The sequence below is a fragment of the Salvia miltiorrhiza genome, chromosome 1 (assembly GCF_028751815.1).
Source record: "Salvia miltiorrhiza cultivar Shanhuang (shh) chromosome 1, IMPLAD_Smil_shh, whole genome shotgun sequence".
Lineage (NCBI taxonomy): Eukaryota > Viridiplantae > Streptophyta > Magnoliopsida > Lamiales > Lamiaceae > Salvia > Salvia miltiorrhiza.
The window spans coordinates 77,079,305-77,097,911 of record NC_080387.1 but is presented as its reverse complement, the minus strand read 5'-3'; the positions used below and the strand labels follow the sequence as shown (position 1 = coordinate 77,097,911).

General features: G+C 37.5%; 1 protein-coding gene across 1 annotated transcript; it reads left to right on the top strand.

Annotated features, from left to right (window-relative positions):
* The first annotated feature begins 8,694 nt into the window (after window positions 1-8,694).
* LOC131006377 (receptor-like protein 35) lies at window positions 8,695-10,247 on the top strand. The gene is made up of 3 exons (XM_057933559.1): window positions 8,695-9,110; window positions 9,584-9,655; window positions 10,026-10,247. Exons 1-3 carry the CDS (start codon window positions 8,732-8,734, stop codon window positions 10,130-10,132), a joined length of 558 nt encoding a protein of 185 aa, XP_057789542.1. The 5' UTR covers window positions 8,695-8,731; the 3' UTR covers window positions 10,133-10,247.
* Window positions 10,248-18,607: the final 8,360 nt, after the last annotated feature.

Here is an 18,607-nt window from a genome sequence, read left to right as displayed (position 1 = left end):
GTCTAACGCTCGGCTGAGCGACTCAGTGTAAGACAATCCTCCGTGGCTTGCCAAAGCCATCCTAATCTCGTGCCTCAGTCCGGCACAAAACTTTTCAGCCATCTTCTCATCTGTGTCCACTTGTTCCGGCGCATATCTAGACATATCGCAGAACATCCTGTCATATTGAGTTACCGACATCTTCCCTTGCTTTAGATTGTAAAATTCAGCTTCCTTCTTCTTGCGGTAGCTCTTGGGTATATACTTGTCATATATACCGGCTTTGAATTGTTCCCAGGTCAGGTTTTCTAACTGCTCTGCTGTCATCGTTTTCATCCGTGCTTCCCACCAGAAATCAGCTGACCCAGTCAACTGAAAGGACATACAAGTCAGACGTTCTTGGTCGGTGCAACGCAGGAAGTTGAAAATGCGTTCAATAGCACGAACCCAGGTTTCAGCTTCTGCCGGGTCTCCTGTCCCGTTGAAAGTAGGTGGGTTCTGTCGCAAAAATAATTCTTCAATCCGTCGTTCTGGCTGAACAGGTGGTTGAACTATTTCGGGTTCTGGTTCTGGCCCTGTTTCTGGGCCTCTTCTTTCATTTCGGGGAATCCTGCCCCCTCCTCTTGGTCGTCCTCGTTTTGGCGGCATTCTAATGAGTCAAAACACAAGTTGTCAGCGCATTAAAACGCAATAAGGACATACTATCATTTTTATAGTTACTCCTTAACTCATCGAGTTCTGCTCCTGCTAAAACTTAAGCGAACATATAAATAAAACATAGCGGAACGACTTGCCACGAAAAACCAATAAGGTCACCATATATAACATAGGGAAAATTGCCTCAATGAGGACTTTACATCATCATAAAAGTCTAGATTCAAAGACCTATCTAAGTACCACACATGATGAACTGGCTACCTAGCGAAGCCATCACAAAAGTACTCAGTCACGGAACGCCCCAAGGTTTAGCGTCTCCGTACTAATACTAGTCAAAATAACTAAGCCAACATAGGGGCATACAAAAGTATCGAAATGATCATCGTTTTCGAAATACACAAATAACGTCCTACTAAATGCACAAGAGATTGTCTGTATGCATCACGTGCTTAACCCTTGGGTTGAAGCATACGTGTTTGACTGATTTAATCTGATGAGTATCTGTTTATCCTTGGGTCACAGAAAATCTACCAACAGCTAGTAGATCGCAATGATTCAAATCACAAATGGCAATTAGGCAAAGTGTTTCAATAATTTGCCAAACAATTGAAAATGAATAACCATAGGGTAGAAATGAATTGACTGAAAGGTCGAAACGAAATGACCGAATAGTCTGAACCCGTTTGGCTTTTCAGATGAAGGTTTAAAATATATAGGTTTAAAGACCCATATATGACGACTACTGAGATTTTGGCCATGTGGACTGGCCAGGCCCGACATAACTACTTCTCAGTCACTCGGAAATACTTTTCCGAACTTGGCAACTCTTATTCCTTGGCTGCAAAAGGTATATTTGGTCTAAAATCACCACTTTCTTCTTAACATCTTGAACATGTCTTTGACAATATTCTAGAGCTTCTCAAACTTAGAGTCTGCCTCCTAGTTTAATGCAATCCTTAAACATCTTCTATAGGCGAAATAAGGTAGGCTCGACCTTACTTAACAATGTTCCTCTACATGATCTTAATGTAGTACTTCTAGTACTTAGTGTTCCTTCACATAGCGCTTGAAATGCAACCATATAATTTGAAGCACTCTTCCGTGTTATTGCAAAAGACCTTCCGAATCATCACGCATTCAATAAGGAAATAGCTTTTACTCATCTGAGCACCTTTATAGGGTATGTGTCACCATGTGTAATGCTAAGTCATGGAATGACCTTAGTCAATGCTCTCATTGCGACTACCAGACTAAATGCATAATCCAAGACGTTCTAACTGAGGCGATGTCCTCGATAGGTTAAGGTATATATACTTATCTTGAGTATATCCTTAGGGTCTCATTAGAATCTTAATTCATTTGTTTCAGCATTGATCCACTGTCGGCGCTTCTAGCTATTATTAAACTCTAAACCATCTTCGAGAACTTCTCTCATCTTACACACTTGCGTAAACTTTTATGATCAATCATAATGGTTGGTAACTGCTAGTACCCATATCACATCTCGTCTTTCCAATTCGTAGTAGGTGATCGTAATTAATAGGGATTCTCAGTCATGTCCTCATCTAATACGATAGGTACTGTAAGCAGAATGATTCCGAATATCTGAAACTATAAGCTGATAGCTTTAATCGTAATATTATAACATCATATACAAAGCATTTTGACCCCTCGTAAGTCTAACTCTGAAGTTCATACATGAATCATGAAGATTATCCTCAAGCCATAGCTAGTGATAATCGAGGCTAGAAGTGAGTCTCAACTTATTAGGGATTAGCTAACTGATTACATCAGTCGCACTCATCACTTATAAGCAATATTGTACTTAAACTATGATCGAAAGCAATAGTCGATTAGGTGCTCCGTCTCGCGTGAACAACCTGAATGAAGAACTTTGCCTGCTTCAGTGATTCGTGCGTGGCACTCTGCTTGCACTGCTTTCATTGGATTCTCTTTCTCTTTCTTATCTCTTCACCATGGCTATAGTGAAATATAACTGAGTTTCTAGCTTCTATTGTTCTTCTCGTAACAGTGATCATGCATTCTTAACGCATCTAAGTTCATTGAGATATCTAATCAATCAATAATGCATAAACTTGAATGTAAGCATCAGTACATTCATATAAAACGTGAACTTCTCAATGTTTTAAAATCATTACCACCTTCTTTCTTGCTGAGCATGACGATGTGATGAAGTGCTGAGCTTTTGTCGACTGACTCTTTCATACTAGTGATCATACTAGAAAAATTTATTAACTCTAGGGTTCAGAGCAAATGAACTGCTCTGATACCACTCTGTCACGACCGGACATAATTAAGGATAATTAAGCCGGGGAAACCGTGACTAATGGAGGGAGATTAGAAGCGGGGTAGAAAGGGAAATAATCAAACAAGAAAGGATCGCAGTATCATTGTTAACAACAGGGATATTTATAATATAACGGAGTTTTAGTCGTATAGACTCAAATAACTAGTAAGTTCGGATAACTCCGACTTATCCAAAATAACATAAAACTTCTGAGTACGCAGCGGAATAAGGTTCTGATTACATGTATGAAGACATGTAACCCTAGAGTTCATTAATACATAATAAGACAAAAGAGTCCCGCTCGTCACTTCATCAACATCGGCAGCTGCTCAACCTGCACATTTAGAAATATATGCAGGGCTTGAGTACAAAAGTACTCAGTGGGCACGTATGCCTAAGTATGAAAATACATGCTTCAAAACTGTAAATTGTCATGCCATAATTAAACAGTACAGCAAGGGAGTTTTTCGCTAAAAGGCCCAAGCTTACTAAATTCATTTGTGATTCTTAAAGTTCGACTGCAGTCTAAGTTCTCTTGTAATCTATCATATCTGGAACTGTGTGCCGGAGAGGTGGCCACCTCTCACGGTCACTTGACCGGCCAACCCGCTAGATGACTCACGGTCACTGGTGTACACTAGCCCTGGCAGGATAGCTATCAACTGCTCAGGACCCGAATTTGATTGCATGATAACTGGCAAAGCCACATCAGATAGATATCTTACCAAACATTGAAATATTTATGGCAAGACAACAGTTGAAATAATTTTCAGTTCAATGATTTTGCAATGAAATAACTGTTCAAACATAACATTAAACTCATTTGATATATATGAAAATAAACCCACCTGATAGTGATTTTCTGTGATACAAAAGCTCCTCAACAGATTGTCAATCTCGCCCTTGACCTTTATTACGAGAATATATGTACATATATAAGATATTTGCTCGAATAAAAATCCTCAAATGAGAATGTATATTTAACTATGCATGATCCTTATGCATGAATTATTATTCTGAAATAATAATCAAAGAATTTCTATTGTTAATCCAAGCTATCGGATTTAAACAAAAGCTAAGTCTCGTTTCATGAAGCCGGATAATTAATAAAAATTAATCCGTTCTCTTAGGGTGTTCTAATCCACCAATTAAATAAACCTCATTCCTCGTAGTCAATAGAAAATAAATAAATACTACAACTTATTCGCTTTATAACCTCATAATTAATCGGGCTTAATAAATAGGAACAAGTAATGTTATAAGATTAAATAATTAAAAGGCTCAACATAAGACAGCCTAATAATTAATCAAACAAATATGGGCTTGATTTAAATAAGTCATGACATTCCAATAATTAAATTGAAAAGTTTAGTTGTAGTAATTTATGGACTCAAGTAATTAAATAATTTTAGGGCCCAGTTGAATAAAATCGGCCCAGAGAAAAATATTTCAATCCAAGTGATTGAATTTCTAACTGGGCTTAATTAATTAACATGAGAGGCCCAATTGAAATAATTCATCGGCTCAAGTAATTAAATAAATCTTGGCCAAATAAATAATGAACAATTGGACTAAGTTTAAATCAAGTATGCAAGGCCCAATAGCAATTAAATAAATAAGGCCCAACTGAATAATCGTTCAACCCCTTCTACTCTATTAAAATCAGCTCAAATAAAATAATAACCGACCAAAATATACATATGAAATTTGGAAATAGAAGTCTATTAATAATAATATCTCAGCCCAATTCTTATAGAATAATTAAAGCCCAACCTTTTAAAATATTTCGGCCCAAAAACAATTATATAGGAGCCCAAAATTAAACAAAACAGGAGCCCAATTTTTTTTTTTTGCCCAAAGTAAAATAAATAGGAAGCCCAATCGAAATTAAATAACAAAAGCCCAATTACAATTAAAAGAAAAAGCCCAATTATTAAATTAAAGCCCAATGAAAAATAAATGAAATAAGCCCAACTCCCTCTCATCACTCTCGGCCCTTTTCTTCTTTTCTCATCACCAACTCACGCACACACACAAAAACGCACATCTCTCTCTCTCTCGTTCAAGATCTGCCGCCCCTGTCTGCGACCGGCGTCGGCTGTAGTCGCGCCTAAGTCCGGTGCCTCCCTTTCCCTTTGGTTCACCGAGCACAACCCTCAAACAGACCTCTCTCACTCTCTCGATTTCTGGAATCGCGGAACATGAAGGCGAGCTTCTTCGCCTGAATCCGCTGTCGTCGTCTCTGTAATTCCGGCGAGCGGCGGTCGAACCTCTTCCCTCACGTCCATCTCTGCCTTCTTCGCTCTTCCTCTCTCAAGATCTGTTCGTCTCTCTCTCTCCCGAAGTCACCGCCGTCCGAGCTCGCCGGAGCGAGCGGCGACAACCACTGCTCCTTGGTTCTCTCTTCTTTCTCGCTGAAACAGGCCCGACATCTCTCCCTCCGCCGACCAGCCCCCGCGTCCAGCCGCCGTCCAACCACTGCTCTATCTGAATCGATGGGCAGCAGGAGCACCTGGCCACTGCCGCCGTCGATTTCCCGAGCCCCGACGCCGCTGCTACTGGAAGGCCGGCTTCGCCGTGCCACTGCACTCCAGAATCGGCGAGCACCGCCGCTGCTGCGATGCGATTTCCGGCGAGCAGGGGAGAGTCCGCCGTTGCTGCTTTCTCCGAGAAGCTCGCGAATGGCCGCCCAGACGTCGTCTCTCAACTGGACTAAGCAGGGCAGCCCTCTAAAGCTATGTTCTCTCGTCTACTTTTCATCGATTCGAAAACGTGAACTAGACAAGGTGAAATCTTCTCAGTTTATTTACACCTAATGCTCGTTTAAAACGCGGTTTAAAACTACATATAAACTGTCACTTGTTCATGAAAGCATATTTGGTGATTCTGCTAAGTTCTAGGGCGTGAAGTAGCAGTGGATGAATCATGCCCTGTTGGATGTGAATGAACTAACGAAATATTGATCTAAAAAAAATGATGTTGATGATTAAGAAGTTGTGAAGTTTGGTTTTATGGTTGTAAACTGGATTGAATACTAAGGTGTATAAGTACCTTTGAAATGTCTTGGTTGATTGTTGATGTGGAGCTAAATGAACTGGAATAATCTGAATATCAATGATGATTCTTGTGTTAATGCAGGTGTTAATCAAATAGAATGAAATCATTGAAGCCCATCCTTACCTGAGAGCTTCGGCTGAATGAGCTGGGCTATTCTTTGATTCCCCTTTGGGTGAGATGAGTTGAGAGTGAAAATTTTATTTGTTGGCTGATTATCAATAATTGTCGTTGCATAATTATGTGATAATGGTGGTAATGGAAAACAAAGTATAGTGGTGTAGAAAAGTGGTGAGTGGTGGGGAAAATGGTGGTGAAAGTGGTGGGGAAAAATTAGGGAACTAAAGTTGATGGAAGAAAAAAGAAATAAAAAAAAATGTAGAGAAGAATTAATGATGTATTTTCTCTGTATCGATGATTCTGTAACTGTAAAGTGGATCGCGTGCTCATATCTGCTTGTACTGTTTATTTACATAAATCTCGATTTCGACATGTGATATCTCGCTAAAATCGATAAGTTATAAAATGAATCTAAATTAAATCCGTAGATTTAATTCGTTTGTTTTTCTAATATTTAAATTAAATCCGCAGATTTAATTAACTCACGAGTCGGAAATAATCCACGACTTGAGTAAAAATAAAATCTAATTCCATCTCGCTTAAAAATAATAACGTGACTTTGCTAAGTCAGTTATAACTCTGAAATAATATCATTGACTGCTTTAATAATATGAATTCAGGATCATAAGCTGAATTCATATCAGGATAATAACCGTTTTCATTCACTGATGAACATAAATAAACACTCATTACTGGATTTAATATATATAAAAGAGCGGGTCACTACAGGAAAACAGACTCTAATATTGGAACGGTGGAATCTCTTTTTCATGTGGATAATAGAGGGACTCACATAGAACTCTAGGGTATGAGACTCGAAGGCAACAACCCCAGTACTTGAGATTGGAAATCTATTTTATTTATGGTTATCAGGTCGGCTACCAAAGAACATTTGCACGCACAATAACCTTCAAAAACTCAAATTACTTGACTTGCCGATGAACAAATTGGAAGGAGATATACCATCGAGTTTGTACCGATGTCCACAACTTGAGAGTATTCATTTGTCACACAACAAGTTTGGTGGACATGTGCCTATAGAAATTGGGAATATCACGCTGCTTAAGGAATTAGACCTTAGTGAGAACAATTTGAGAGACTTTTTCTATTCATTTTACTATGTTGCAAGTTATTCAATTAAATTAGTGAAAGAGTAAGTAAGTTATATGATCTAAAGTCGAATGTCTTTTATATTATAAAATTGATAATAAAATTAGTAATATTTTGAATGATAAAATTTATGAGTTTTTCATCTTATATAAAATAAATTTAATTATTATTGTATTGCCCAGATAAATTAAACATGAGTTAAGTTTATAGTTGGAATATGTGTTAAGTTAATGACTAAAATTTAATCACTGTGATTGTGGGGCGACGCCTCCGAGGAGGGAGGCCTGTTGTAACTCGGTCTCGTTGAACTGCGGGATCCCTAGGATGATGAAGACGAGGAAAACCCCCCATCGGGGGTATCTGATGAAGAAGACGAAGGCATGGGGGGGAGGTCTGATGTTGTTTTGAGTTGGGTTGGTTGGGGTGGGCTGTGGGAGGCACGTGTTTGTGGAGTGGTGTTGTAGACAATTCACCTTCTTTTTCCTTTTTTTTTTAATTTATTTAATTTGAGGTTAAAATAGTAATTTAGTCTAGAGTTATATTGTGTCTATCAAAAAAAAATATTACCTATCTTAAGATTATATTTTATTTATCAAACACATATACATAATAATAATCTCACTCAATCCATGTTATTTTATCTAGGTTTTATTTATCATGCTTTATCTCAACTTAGATATCAAACGGGCCCTTACTTTTTAAGTTGGGTCGACCCTTGGGACACCTATGTACTCCCTCCGTGCCACGAAACATGAGTCTTATTCATTAGGAGAGTGAGGTGTGAAGACCATTAATATGTGAAGAAACATATTGTAGAAAATAGGAGATGCACATTTAATTTAGTCTATTAATTCTATGCTAGTGCCGGTCATCATGTGGAGACCATTAATATAACTTCCAATTAATATTATTGACTATCACACAATTATACACTTTGAAAAGTAATAAAAAAAAAAAATCCCTTTCAATCAATTTCAGAAAATTATCACGTTCAAGAAAATAATACAAGGCAATATTTCATAGTGGTTATTGGCGAAAAATATTAAATATCTCAATTTTCTTGTCAATTTTTTTTATTTATATCATGATCTTTATTTTTTTCAGTAAATTCATAAATTTAATATTAATTCTGAATCGTTCCACGCACACAATTTAGCCTAAAAAATTTTAGGCTCACAAGAAGTGTTTTAGATTTGAATATAAAGGGCATTTGTAGGCTTCTTGTTTTCTCACACAATTATCACTCACAATATGGATACATTTTCCCCATTTTCCCTTCTTTCGCTTCTCATATTGTTTACTTGTCTTAACCTTTCTGCTGCGCAGAAGATAACTCAAATCAAAAGTGATGAATCCATACTTCTTGCTTTGAAATCCCACATCACTTTAGATCCTTTCAATATTTTGAAAAATAATTGGACCAGTGGAACCTCAATCTGCACATGGATAGGAGTTACTTATGATTCACGTTACAATAGGGTGACTCAGTTGAATATATCGGACATGGGTCTTGTCGGAACCCTCCCACGAGAAATCGGGAATCTTTCTTTCCTTGTCTCTTTAAATGCGAGTCACAACTCTTTTCATGGCCTCATTCCCCCATCTATCTTCAACATGTCATTTCTAGAAGTTTTGGCACTAAAGAATAATAGTTTGTCTAGTAGTTTACCTCTTGATATGTGCATACACAATCTGCATAGACTCAAGTGGCTTCGTATATCTTTCAACGAGTTGTATGGGGAAATACCATCGAGTTTGGGGCAGTGTTCACAGCTTGAGTTTCTGTCTTTGTACAACAACAATTTCAGTGGATTTGTGCCGACAGAAATTGGGAACTTGACCAAGCTTCAAGAGTTGTACCTTGGTGAAAATAAGTTGACTGGTAAGTGGATTCCTATATTTATGAGGTCAATTCATGCATTTAATCCCATATTATTTAATTCTTTAATTTATGTGCTTTGCGTTTGAGGGTCAAATTTGAAATTTATCTCGGGCTAATTGTATGTATAAACTTAATTTGGACCACTAATCATTATACAATAATGCATACAACTGTAAGGATGTGATTTGTTGATAATTGATAAAGGTTTTATTTTTCTTTGAGTTATAACTCACACACATCCTTACTCATGCATATGGATGACTCGAACCTCCAACCTACATCATTTTATGTTATGCATAATTTCTCCTTTTTAATTTTAGGTCCAATACCATCTACTATTGAAAACCTCTCAAATTTGGAAGGATTATATCTTAGTTCAAACAAATTTAGTGCTAAGCTTACATCATCCTCTTCTTTAAGTGGAGTCTTGAAGTTGGTTATTTTATGTTCTTCATAATTTTTCCTCTTTTCAGGTCCAATACCATCTACTATTGGAAACCTCTCTAATTTGCAAGACTTACATCTTAGTTCAAACAAATTTAGTGGTGAGCTTACATCCTTCATCAGCAACTTGACATTCCTTGAAATACTTATTCTCTCTAATACGTACAGTTTGGAAGGATCAGTTGCACAAGGTTTTCGAAACTTCAGAAAATCTTTGATGATCTTTCGTTTAAACACAAACAGTTTAGTGGTAATAAATTGCAAGAAGTGGGACACCCTAAAATAGAAATAAAGTCATTTGAAGATAGATTGTAACAAAATATCTTGTGTGCAATGCTAATTGATTTATACTTTAAAGGCATTTAGCAAATAATAAAGTTTCAGTGTATGTTTTCAAGTACAAAACAAAATGTCTTTCTTACTATACTCCATCTTTAAAGCGATTGAAATGAAGGGTTCTTTAATTTTTAGGTCCAATACCATCCACCATTGGGAATCTATCCAATTTGTCGTCGCTATGGCTCTCTTCCAACAAATTAAATGGTGAGCTTCCATTCTCCATCTGCAACTTGATATAACTTCTTTACAAACTTGATCGGATCTTTGGCCATTTTTGTTTGAACTAGTCTTTTTAATATTTTACATTTGTTAAGATAAGATTTGTCTAATTCCTTTGCCAATGCATGCACAATATGAAATAGAACAAGAAGGATATTTAAAAAAAAAATAGAAAACACTTTTTTCGAATTGTATGACTTAGCTAATTTGTGTCAAAAGATCTGAGTGCTTTACATCTCTATCTTTAAAGTGATTTATGTGAAGGGTTCTCCAATTTTCAGGTCCAATACCATCCACCATTGGGAATCTATCAAATTTGTACTCGCTAGACCTCGCTTCCAACAAATTAAATGGTGAGCTTCCATTCTCCATGTGCAACATGACATCCCTTCAAATTCTTATTTTCTCAAATAACAGTTTGGAAATCTTTGGACATATTTCATCTAAATGCAAATCACTTTAGTGGCCCCATTCCATCAATATTTATGAGAGGGTGTATTTTTGAGTCTAACAATTTGAGTGTTAATAAATTGCAAGGAAATTTGTCTGTACGTGTGTTCATATAAGATATGCGATTTGTCTAATTCCTTTGTCACTCCATGTGCAATATGAAATAGATTTATATAAAAAAAAAAGTTGCGTAATATATTTTCTCGATAAAAGAAAAAAGAAAACATACTCTAATATTTTGAAAAATAATTGGAGCAGTGTAATATCTTTTTCACATGGATAATAGAGTGACTTATTTAGAACTCTAGCTGGGGTATGACTTGTGAGACTCGAAGGCAGCATCCCACTAGAAATTGGAAATCTGTCTTGTGATAGCCCTGATTTCCCGGGAGAATAAGAAATGGGCTATGTGACAGGACTACTAAGTTTTACTTGAATAAAATAGGTAATGAGCCCTGAGGGTTGGACATTATGCCGTATTTAAATGAAAACAAGTACGACATTATAACATAATTATTCTCCCTATCAGGATCGGAAGTTCGAAGGTCTGAGACCAAGACAACGTCTCATACTAAGCATATAATAGATGCGGAAAACAATCGCTAGAAAAGTGACGGAGAATGAAATTCATATTAGAAATATGAATAAAAGTATTAATATAGTTAGACATCAGATAATATCCACTAAGTGAATTTATTTCAGCGGAAGTAAACATAGCATTTCTCAAAATCCATAGCAATAACCCTTCCTCAGCCTCGCACGTCACCACCAGCTGCTCAATCTGCAAAAGGTTTTGAAAACAATTGCAGGGCTGAGTACTAGTGTACTCGGTGGGTTGAGCCATTTAAAAATGTTTAAAAATCATTTACTTAAAAAGATAATTCATGCCTTAAACAGTATAACACAGAATGTTTTTAAAGTGAGTCATTCCATGCATACTAAAATAATCTGAGCTCATATTTTCCTGGCCATCTATTGGGCATGCTATCTACAACTGGTTGTCACCGATCTCTCGAGACAACAGGTTCTGGTGTACGTACACAATTCTGGTTAGCAGAGCTAATAATGTTCTGGTTGGCGGAGCCAACAATGTTCTAGTAGAAGCAATAACCAATAGAGAGCAAAAACATTTTAAGCATGAACCATCAACTTTAACATTTCATAAAAACCGAGCTTATTAGCTCAAACATACATTTCGTAAATAAAGCCTCACCTGATTTGGAGAAAATCCAAACAATATAACTCAACTGACCAAGAGCCTAAATATCCTCTTCTGTAGGACCTACAAGATAAGTTCTTAACTTAAACTCATAGTCCTAAAATCAAGCTTAACCTTCATGACTTGTCATCATTTTCTAACTAGATTCACAACACCCGGATTTTCAAAAATCAACACAAAACTTGAAATCATTTTTCTTGGCTAAGGGTTTCAATAATACCCTTGCTCGGCTTTTGCTTTAAAAACTCATCTTGAGCATAAATCAACTTAAAAATATTTTGCTTACAAACATTTGTAAGACTTTAACTTTTTAATAAAAACATATAATCAAACAATCATGTGCCTATAATAACACTTGTAACGAAATAATTAGTGAAGATTTAATTAATTAAATCAGTGTTCAAATGAACTTGAATCATTGATTTAATTAATACATTCAATGGGCAAACCCAATAAGTTAAAACCCAACAAATAAACATGCAGTCCAATTAACAAATTGATGGCCCAAACCATGAGCCCAACTCAATTTATAAGAACAAAACCGGCCCAGAAACTTTAGCCCAACCCCTCTCTCTCTCTCTTTTTCTTATACGTCTCTCTCTCCCCTTTTTGTTCTCTCTCACGACACACAGACACCCTCACGCAGCTCCCTCTCCTCTCTTTCTCCTTCTCCTCCGGCGGCAGAGGCCGCCGCCGCATCGGGTACCACCACCGCCCTCTCATCTCTTTCTTTTTCCTCTTCTCTCCTACTCTCCTGCAAATACCCCAAATCTGCAAATAAAAAAATCCCTAAATCCCTAATTTATATGGTAATCCTATCAGCTCGTGTGATATCCCGACTTTTCTATAAGAAATATAGAAGATCTTTACTTAGTTTATTATTGATACACGTCCATTTTTAATAAATTATATTATTCGAAAGAAATTTTACAACTTTGACGTTCATGATTTTTTATTTAGAAATTAGTTGATAATGTCATTCAATTTCATTCTTTCACTATCTTGTTATGCCATTTTTTTAATTATGCTTTATTTACTTGATTGGAATAATAATTTAGTTTTTGAAATAATTCAAAAATATGGAAAAGAATTTTGGGTTGTCTAATTTTTTTATAAAAACTATTTTTGATTGAATGATATTTTTATCTAAGAACCAATAGAATACATGTATTATTAAAGAAGACCCTTTCATAAAAAACTTAAGAAAATGGGCATTTTTATCTATTAACACTTACTTTTATCCATCTAAACTAATCCGCAAAAATAAGTTTCTATAATATTTTTGATGAATTGATAGTAATTTGATTAGAAGTCAAATTTTGTGGCTCAATGATTTCACTTCCACGGATCTAATGATAAAAACAGGACTTTAACTTTCAATATTTTTCAGAAAGATGACTATATGTTACGAAATTTGAAAATAAGGACTATATGTTACGGAATTTGAAAATGAGGGCTATTACTTTTATTTTTTACATTTACACTCCTATTTCGGGCCCTTATTTGATGTGTTAAATAGGAGTGTAATTATAAAAAATGAAAGTTATAGTCCTCATTTTCAAACTTCGTAACATATAGTCCTCATTTTCAAATTCCGTAACATGTAGTCTTCTTTCTGAAAAATATTGAAAGTTACGGTCCTATTTTTACCATTAGGTCGACTTCCACGCGGCATTGTCACATAGGTCAAATAATGACTTGCAATTTGAGTTGTCTTGTAAATTAATACTCCCTCCGTTCCATAAGAGTGTGCATCATTTTTTGTGGCATGAGTTTTAATAAAATGTTAAATAAGTGTATTGGAAGTTGAAAAAGTGATTGACTTTATTAAAATAAAAGTAAGAAATAAAAAATTAGTGTCCAAAAATGACAATGCACACTCTTATGTGCCGGAATAAGTAGTCTCCAAAAATTCTAGGCTCACAAGAACAGTTTTAGATTTGAATATAAAGGGCATTTGTAGGCTTCTTGTCTCCAAAATTCTAGGCATATTTTAAATCAACTATTACTCTCTTTTTTATTAAAAAAAAAGATTAATAACGAATTTTCATTTTCCCAATAGTGATTCAAATCCCTAATCTATTAATTGGAAGTGGAGAACTTTACCAATTGAGTCACGCTTCGTTATGAAATTAACTATATACTTATTACTTTGCATGACTATATATGACTTTGAATTGATTAGATATAAATTCTTGCACATTAATCTTTTTACAATAAACCGTATGCTTTGATTAAAAAAAAATGACATTTTAATTTTATTTTAACAACTTAATACCAATTTGTAAATATATATCATAGGGCCCACAAGGCCAAGGTTCAATGAAGAAGGCCTAAATGTAAGAAAGAAGAGAGAAGTAATCTCATCCATTGATCTTATCTAATCTAACGGACATGATTTATTCACGCCATGTTCAACAGATTTTTTTCGTTGAACATATGGGGGGGTTCGAAACCTATAACCCCCAAAAATATTGTATATATTCACGAATGTTCAACGAAAAAATCCGTTGAACATGGCGTGAATAAATCATGTCTGTTAGATTAGATAAGATCAACGGATGAGATTACTTCTCTCTTCTTTCTTACATTTAGGCATTTTTCATTGAACCTAACCCGGGCCCACAAAACTTAATTGATATTGCTCAATTCATAACTATATATTTTTTTTTGATCAGTAAAAGAGAAACTTTATTGGCAAAGAAAATAGAGAACCCAAGGTACCAGAGGTACCAAGAGTATTACAGAAAAGCGAGTTTATGTTCACAAGAACACCAAGAGGAGAAGGAAACATTGATATCCACCAATTGGTTTATTTTGTTCCAACTCCATAATCTACCCTTCAAATCCAAAACGAGCTTCTTAGCATCCCAGACCCTACCCTCAAACCTGCTCTCGTTTCTATATTTCCAAATCAGCCACACAATCCCAACCCAAATAGCAAGAAGTAGTTTTCTCCCTTTCTTCCTTCTAGCGCCAAAGACAAAGGATTTAAAGTGTTGAGTAATACCTTTAGGCTTTGCTGTTTTAATGTCCATCCATTGAAAAATTCCATCCCAGACCATCTCAACTTTGGGGCAATTCAAAAAGATATGTTCCGCCGTTTCTTCTTGCATCACACATGAGTTACACCATCTCTCTTCGGGACCAATTGCAACATTTCTCCTAAGCAAATTATCACATGTAGGCAATCTGTTAAGCAAGAGTCTCCATGCTGTCACAGCTGCCTTATGGGGAGTCTTAGCCTTCCAAACTTGAGCTGCGTCGCTTCCCGTTTCCGTCATCTGCCCATTTTTAGAAGCCGCAATGGTATCATAACCCGTCTTTGTTGAAAAAGCTGCGTCTTTGCCGGGTTTCCACTGCCAGTCGTCTTCCTTCCCTGCACAAGGAGTAATATGAGAGAAAAAAGTCCTCAGCTCCTCCCACATCCCTCTTTCCCTATCTCTCAGCTCCCTTCTCCATCCGATCTCCCAAATCCAGTTCCCGTTCTCCCAAAATCCCATCTCTCCCACACATCCTCTTTTGTTACCACATAGATTGAATAATCTAGGGAAGACGTATTTCAGAGGTTTACACCCAACCCACACCTCGTCCCAGAAGCTAATCCTCATCCCATCACCCACCCGCCGAGAAATGTTACTAGAGAACCATTTCTCGTCCTTCTCCCCACTCTTCGCAATTAATCTCGCCCACCATCCCTTTCCCCCACCCCTATTCTCCAACCTGCATTCTCCCTCAATCCCCCAGCTCACCTCACCATAAATGGATTTAACCACCCTAGCCCAAAGAGCTTCACCCCCCGTCAAATATCTCCAAAGCCATTTAAAAACCATTACCTGATTAAACCATTCCAGATTCCGAAACCCCAACCCCCCCTCTCTCTTTTTGTAGCAGAGGGCACTCCATTTGACCCAAGCAATGCCACTCGACTCTCCATTTCCCCCCCAAAGGAACTTACAGAACAGAGAATTAAGCCTACTAATCACAGTTTTTGGGATAAAGGAGAAAGAAAGTTGAAATACCGGGATGGCTTGCAACACCGATTTGATCAGAGTAATTCGCCCAGCAAAAGACAAGGTTTTTCTCTTCCATCCTCCAATTTTCTTTGCGACTTTGTCAACCAGGAAATTCCAGTCCCCAATGCAATTCCCTCGTCCACCCACCTTAATACCGAGGTACTTACAAGGGAAGGCGTCCGCCTTGCATCTAAGGATTGTTGCCCATCTGACAATTTTTTCTGCGGTCACCGACACTCCCATGATGCAACTCTTCTCAAAATTAACCGCCAACCCCGACAAGAACTGGAAGAGCAGTAACAAGTTCTTGATGGCCAACACATTCCTCTCATCTTCATCAAGAATAAAGATAGTGTCATCTGCGTATTGCAGATGAGAGATCGGAATCTTGTCTCTCCCCATCAACACTGGAACCACGATCAGTTTTTCTGTTGCCTTTTCAATGAGTGAGTTAAGACCTTCGGCGACTATTAAAAACAGAAACGGTGACATTGGGTCGCCTTGTCGAAGACCTCTCTCCATTTTAAAATCACCCGAAGACGACCCATTTACCAGTATACTTGCGGACGCTGAAGATAAGCATCCCCTGATCCAACTCCTCCACTTACCATCGAAATTCAGGAGCAACAACAGTCTATCCAAGAAGTCCCATTGAACGGAATCGTAAGCTTTGGCGAAGTCGATTTTGAAGAAAATTCGACCCTTTTTCCTTTTCTTGGCCTCTGTCACTGCTTCGTTCAAGATGACAACTCCATCAAGAATAGATCGACCTTTCACAAACGCACTCTGCTTTTCTGAAATAATCGACCCAACAACCTCCTTTAATCTCCCGGCGAGGACTTTTGCAATGATTTTATATAAACTACTAATGAGAGAAATAGGTCTGAATTCCTCCAAAGACTCGGCGCCTTCTTTTTTCGGGATGAGAACGACAAATGTTGAATTACACCCTCTAGGGATAGCCCCGTTCTGATGGAATTCCTTCATCACTTGCAATAAATCCTCTTTGACGATATGCCATGCTGCTCTCCAAAATACAAAATTAAAACCATCTGGACCCGGACTCTTATCCCCGCTGCAACTCCAAACCGCCGTCTTAATTTCGTCCAGATCAAAATCCCGAATCAACCATACTCTTTCCTCGTTCGAAAGCCTCATTTTCATAAGATCAAGAGGAAGGTTTGGTAAATGGCGCTGTCGTCGTTTGAAGAAAGATCCGAAATGATCTCTGATTCTGGCTTTGATTTCAACCGGGTTTGAAATCCACTGATTCTCAAAAACAAGACCAGCAATTTCATTTCTTTTACGTCTCCCAATTATGGCCCGATGAAAGAAGCTAGTGTTGAGATCTCCATCCTGCAACCATTTGATTTTAGCTTTCTGCTTCATCAGACTCTGTTTGTCTTTTAATTGAAGGAACAACTTCGCTTGAGCTTCGTTTCTCCTGATAATTTCTGATTCCTGCAGCCCACTGTCCTCGTCTTTTTTATCCATTTCTTGAATCTCAATCTTCAAACTCTGAATCCTGTGATCAATACTTCCAAAGGTCAATTTGTTCCATTCCTTTAACTTCACCTTAAGTATTTTGAGTTTCTCTTTGACAACGAAACTTTTCCAGCCCACAACATCTGCCTTTGACCACACATCATCAACAACATCATGGAAGTCCGGGTGTGACACCCAAACGTTAAGAAACCGGAATGGTGTAGGGCCCCAATCTTCGCATTTGGTCCTGAGTTGGATAGGCAGGTGATCTGAAAGGGTTCTTTGAAGACCACATGCAACTGATCCTTCCCACACTCGCAACCATTCCTCATTAACCAGAAACCGGTCCAACTTGCTCTTACATCTACCATTCGGCTTAAACCAGGTGTATTTCCGACCTTGAATTCTGATTTCCTCTAACTCATTACTACAAATGAAATCATCAAACCCTCTTGCCTCTGCCTCATTAAAAGTCTCCCCATTGCCTGCTCTTTCCTCCCTTCTTCTCACCACATTGAAGTCTCCCATAACGCAAACACACATATCTGCATTTTGAACAACAATAGTTCCGATAGCATCCCACAATCTATGTTTCTCCCCTGCTCGAGCCGGTGCATAGACGTTAATGATACAACACCCAATATTCCCTTGTTTAACAATACCATTAACAACCACTGCCCCAGGAAGATCCCATTTACTGGAAGCCTCAAAAACTTCTCTATTCCACACACAAGCAATCCCTCCGGCCCTCCCTTCAGAGTTCCTCACCGCCACTTCGAAGTTATTTACCCCCCACCAAGATTGACAAAAGAAATCAAGAAGATTCTCCATCTTTGTTTCCTGGAGGCAACAAAAATCCACTTTCTGATTTCTAACCAAAACACTCACATCCCTTTGTTTCGCAATACTCCCCAAGCCCCTCACATTGTAAGACAAAAAATTCATGGGAAACTAACTGGTAAACTCCTAGCTTTCTCTGTGTCTTGGTACTTACCTTGATGCGCAATCTGGCGTTCAACTTCACTATCTTCAAGATGACTTGTAAGCCCCAGCTCTTTTCCCAGCGACCAAATTTCTTGACTCGCTGATTTTTCTTTATCCATGACTTCGGGCACTTCATTGTTCCTCTGTACTGTCTTCAAGCTTTCCTCTTGTCTGTCCGATTTTCCTTCATTTTCCAGATTTGAGATGAAAATCCCCCATTTATTATTCGCCTCTTCTCTACTTTGCTTTCTGTTTTTCTTTCTATTACCTTTTGTTTTTGGAGAAATTTGAATTTTGCTTTGGACGTCTGATCTTCTCGACTCCTTCTTTTCCTTTCCTTT

What these genes read in the sequence shown, in the direction of transcription:
- LOC131006377 (XM_057933559.1), top strand. Translation starts at nt 8,732, where the DNA reads ATGGGTCTTGTCGGAACCCTCCCACGAGAAATCGGGAATCTTTCTTTC. An exon ending in TGGTGAAAATAAGTTGACTG is followed by an intron (nt 9,111 to 9,583) that starts GTAAGTGGATTC and finishes TCCTCTTTTCAG; the next exon opens with GTCCAATACCATCTACTATT. An exon ending in TAGTTCAAACAAATTTAGTG is followed by an intron (nt 9,656 to 10,025) that starts GTGAGCTTACAT and finishes TTTAATTTTTAG; the next exon opens with GTCCAATACCATCCACCATT.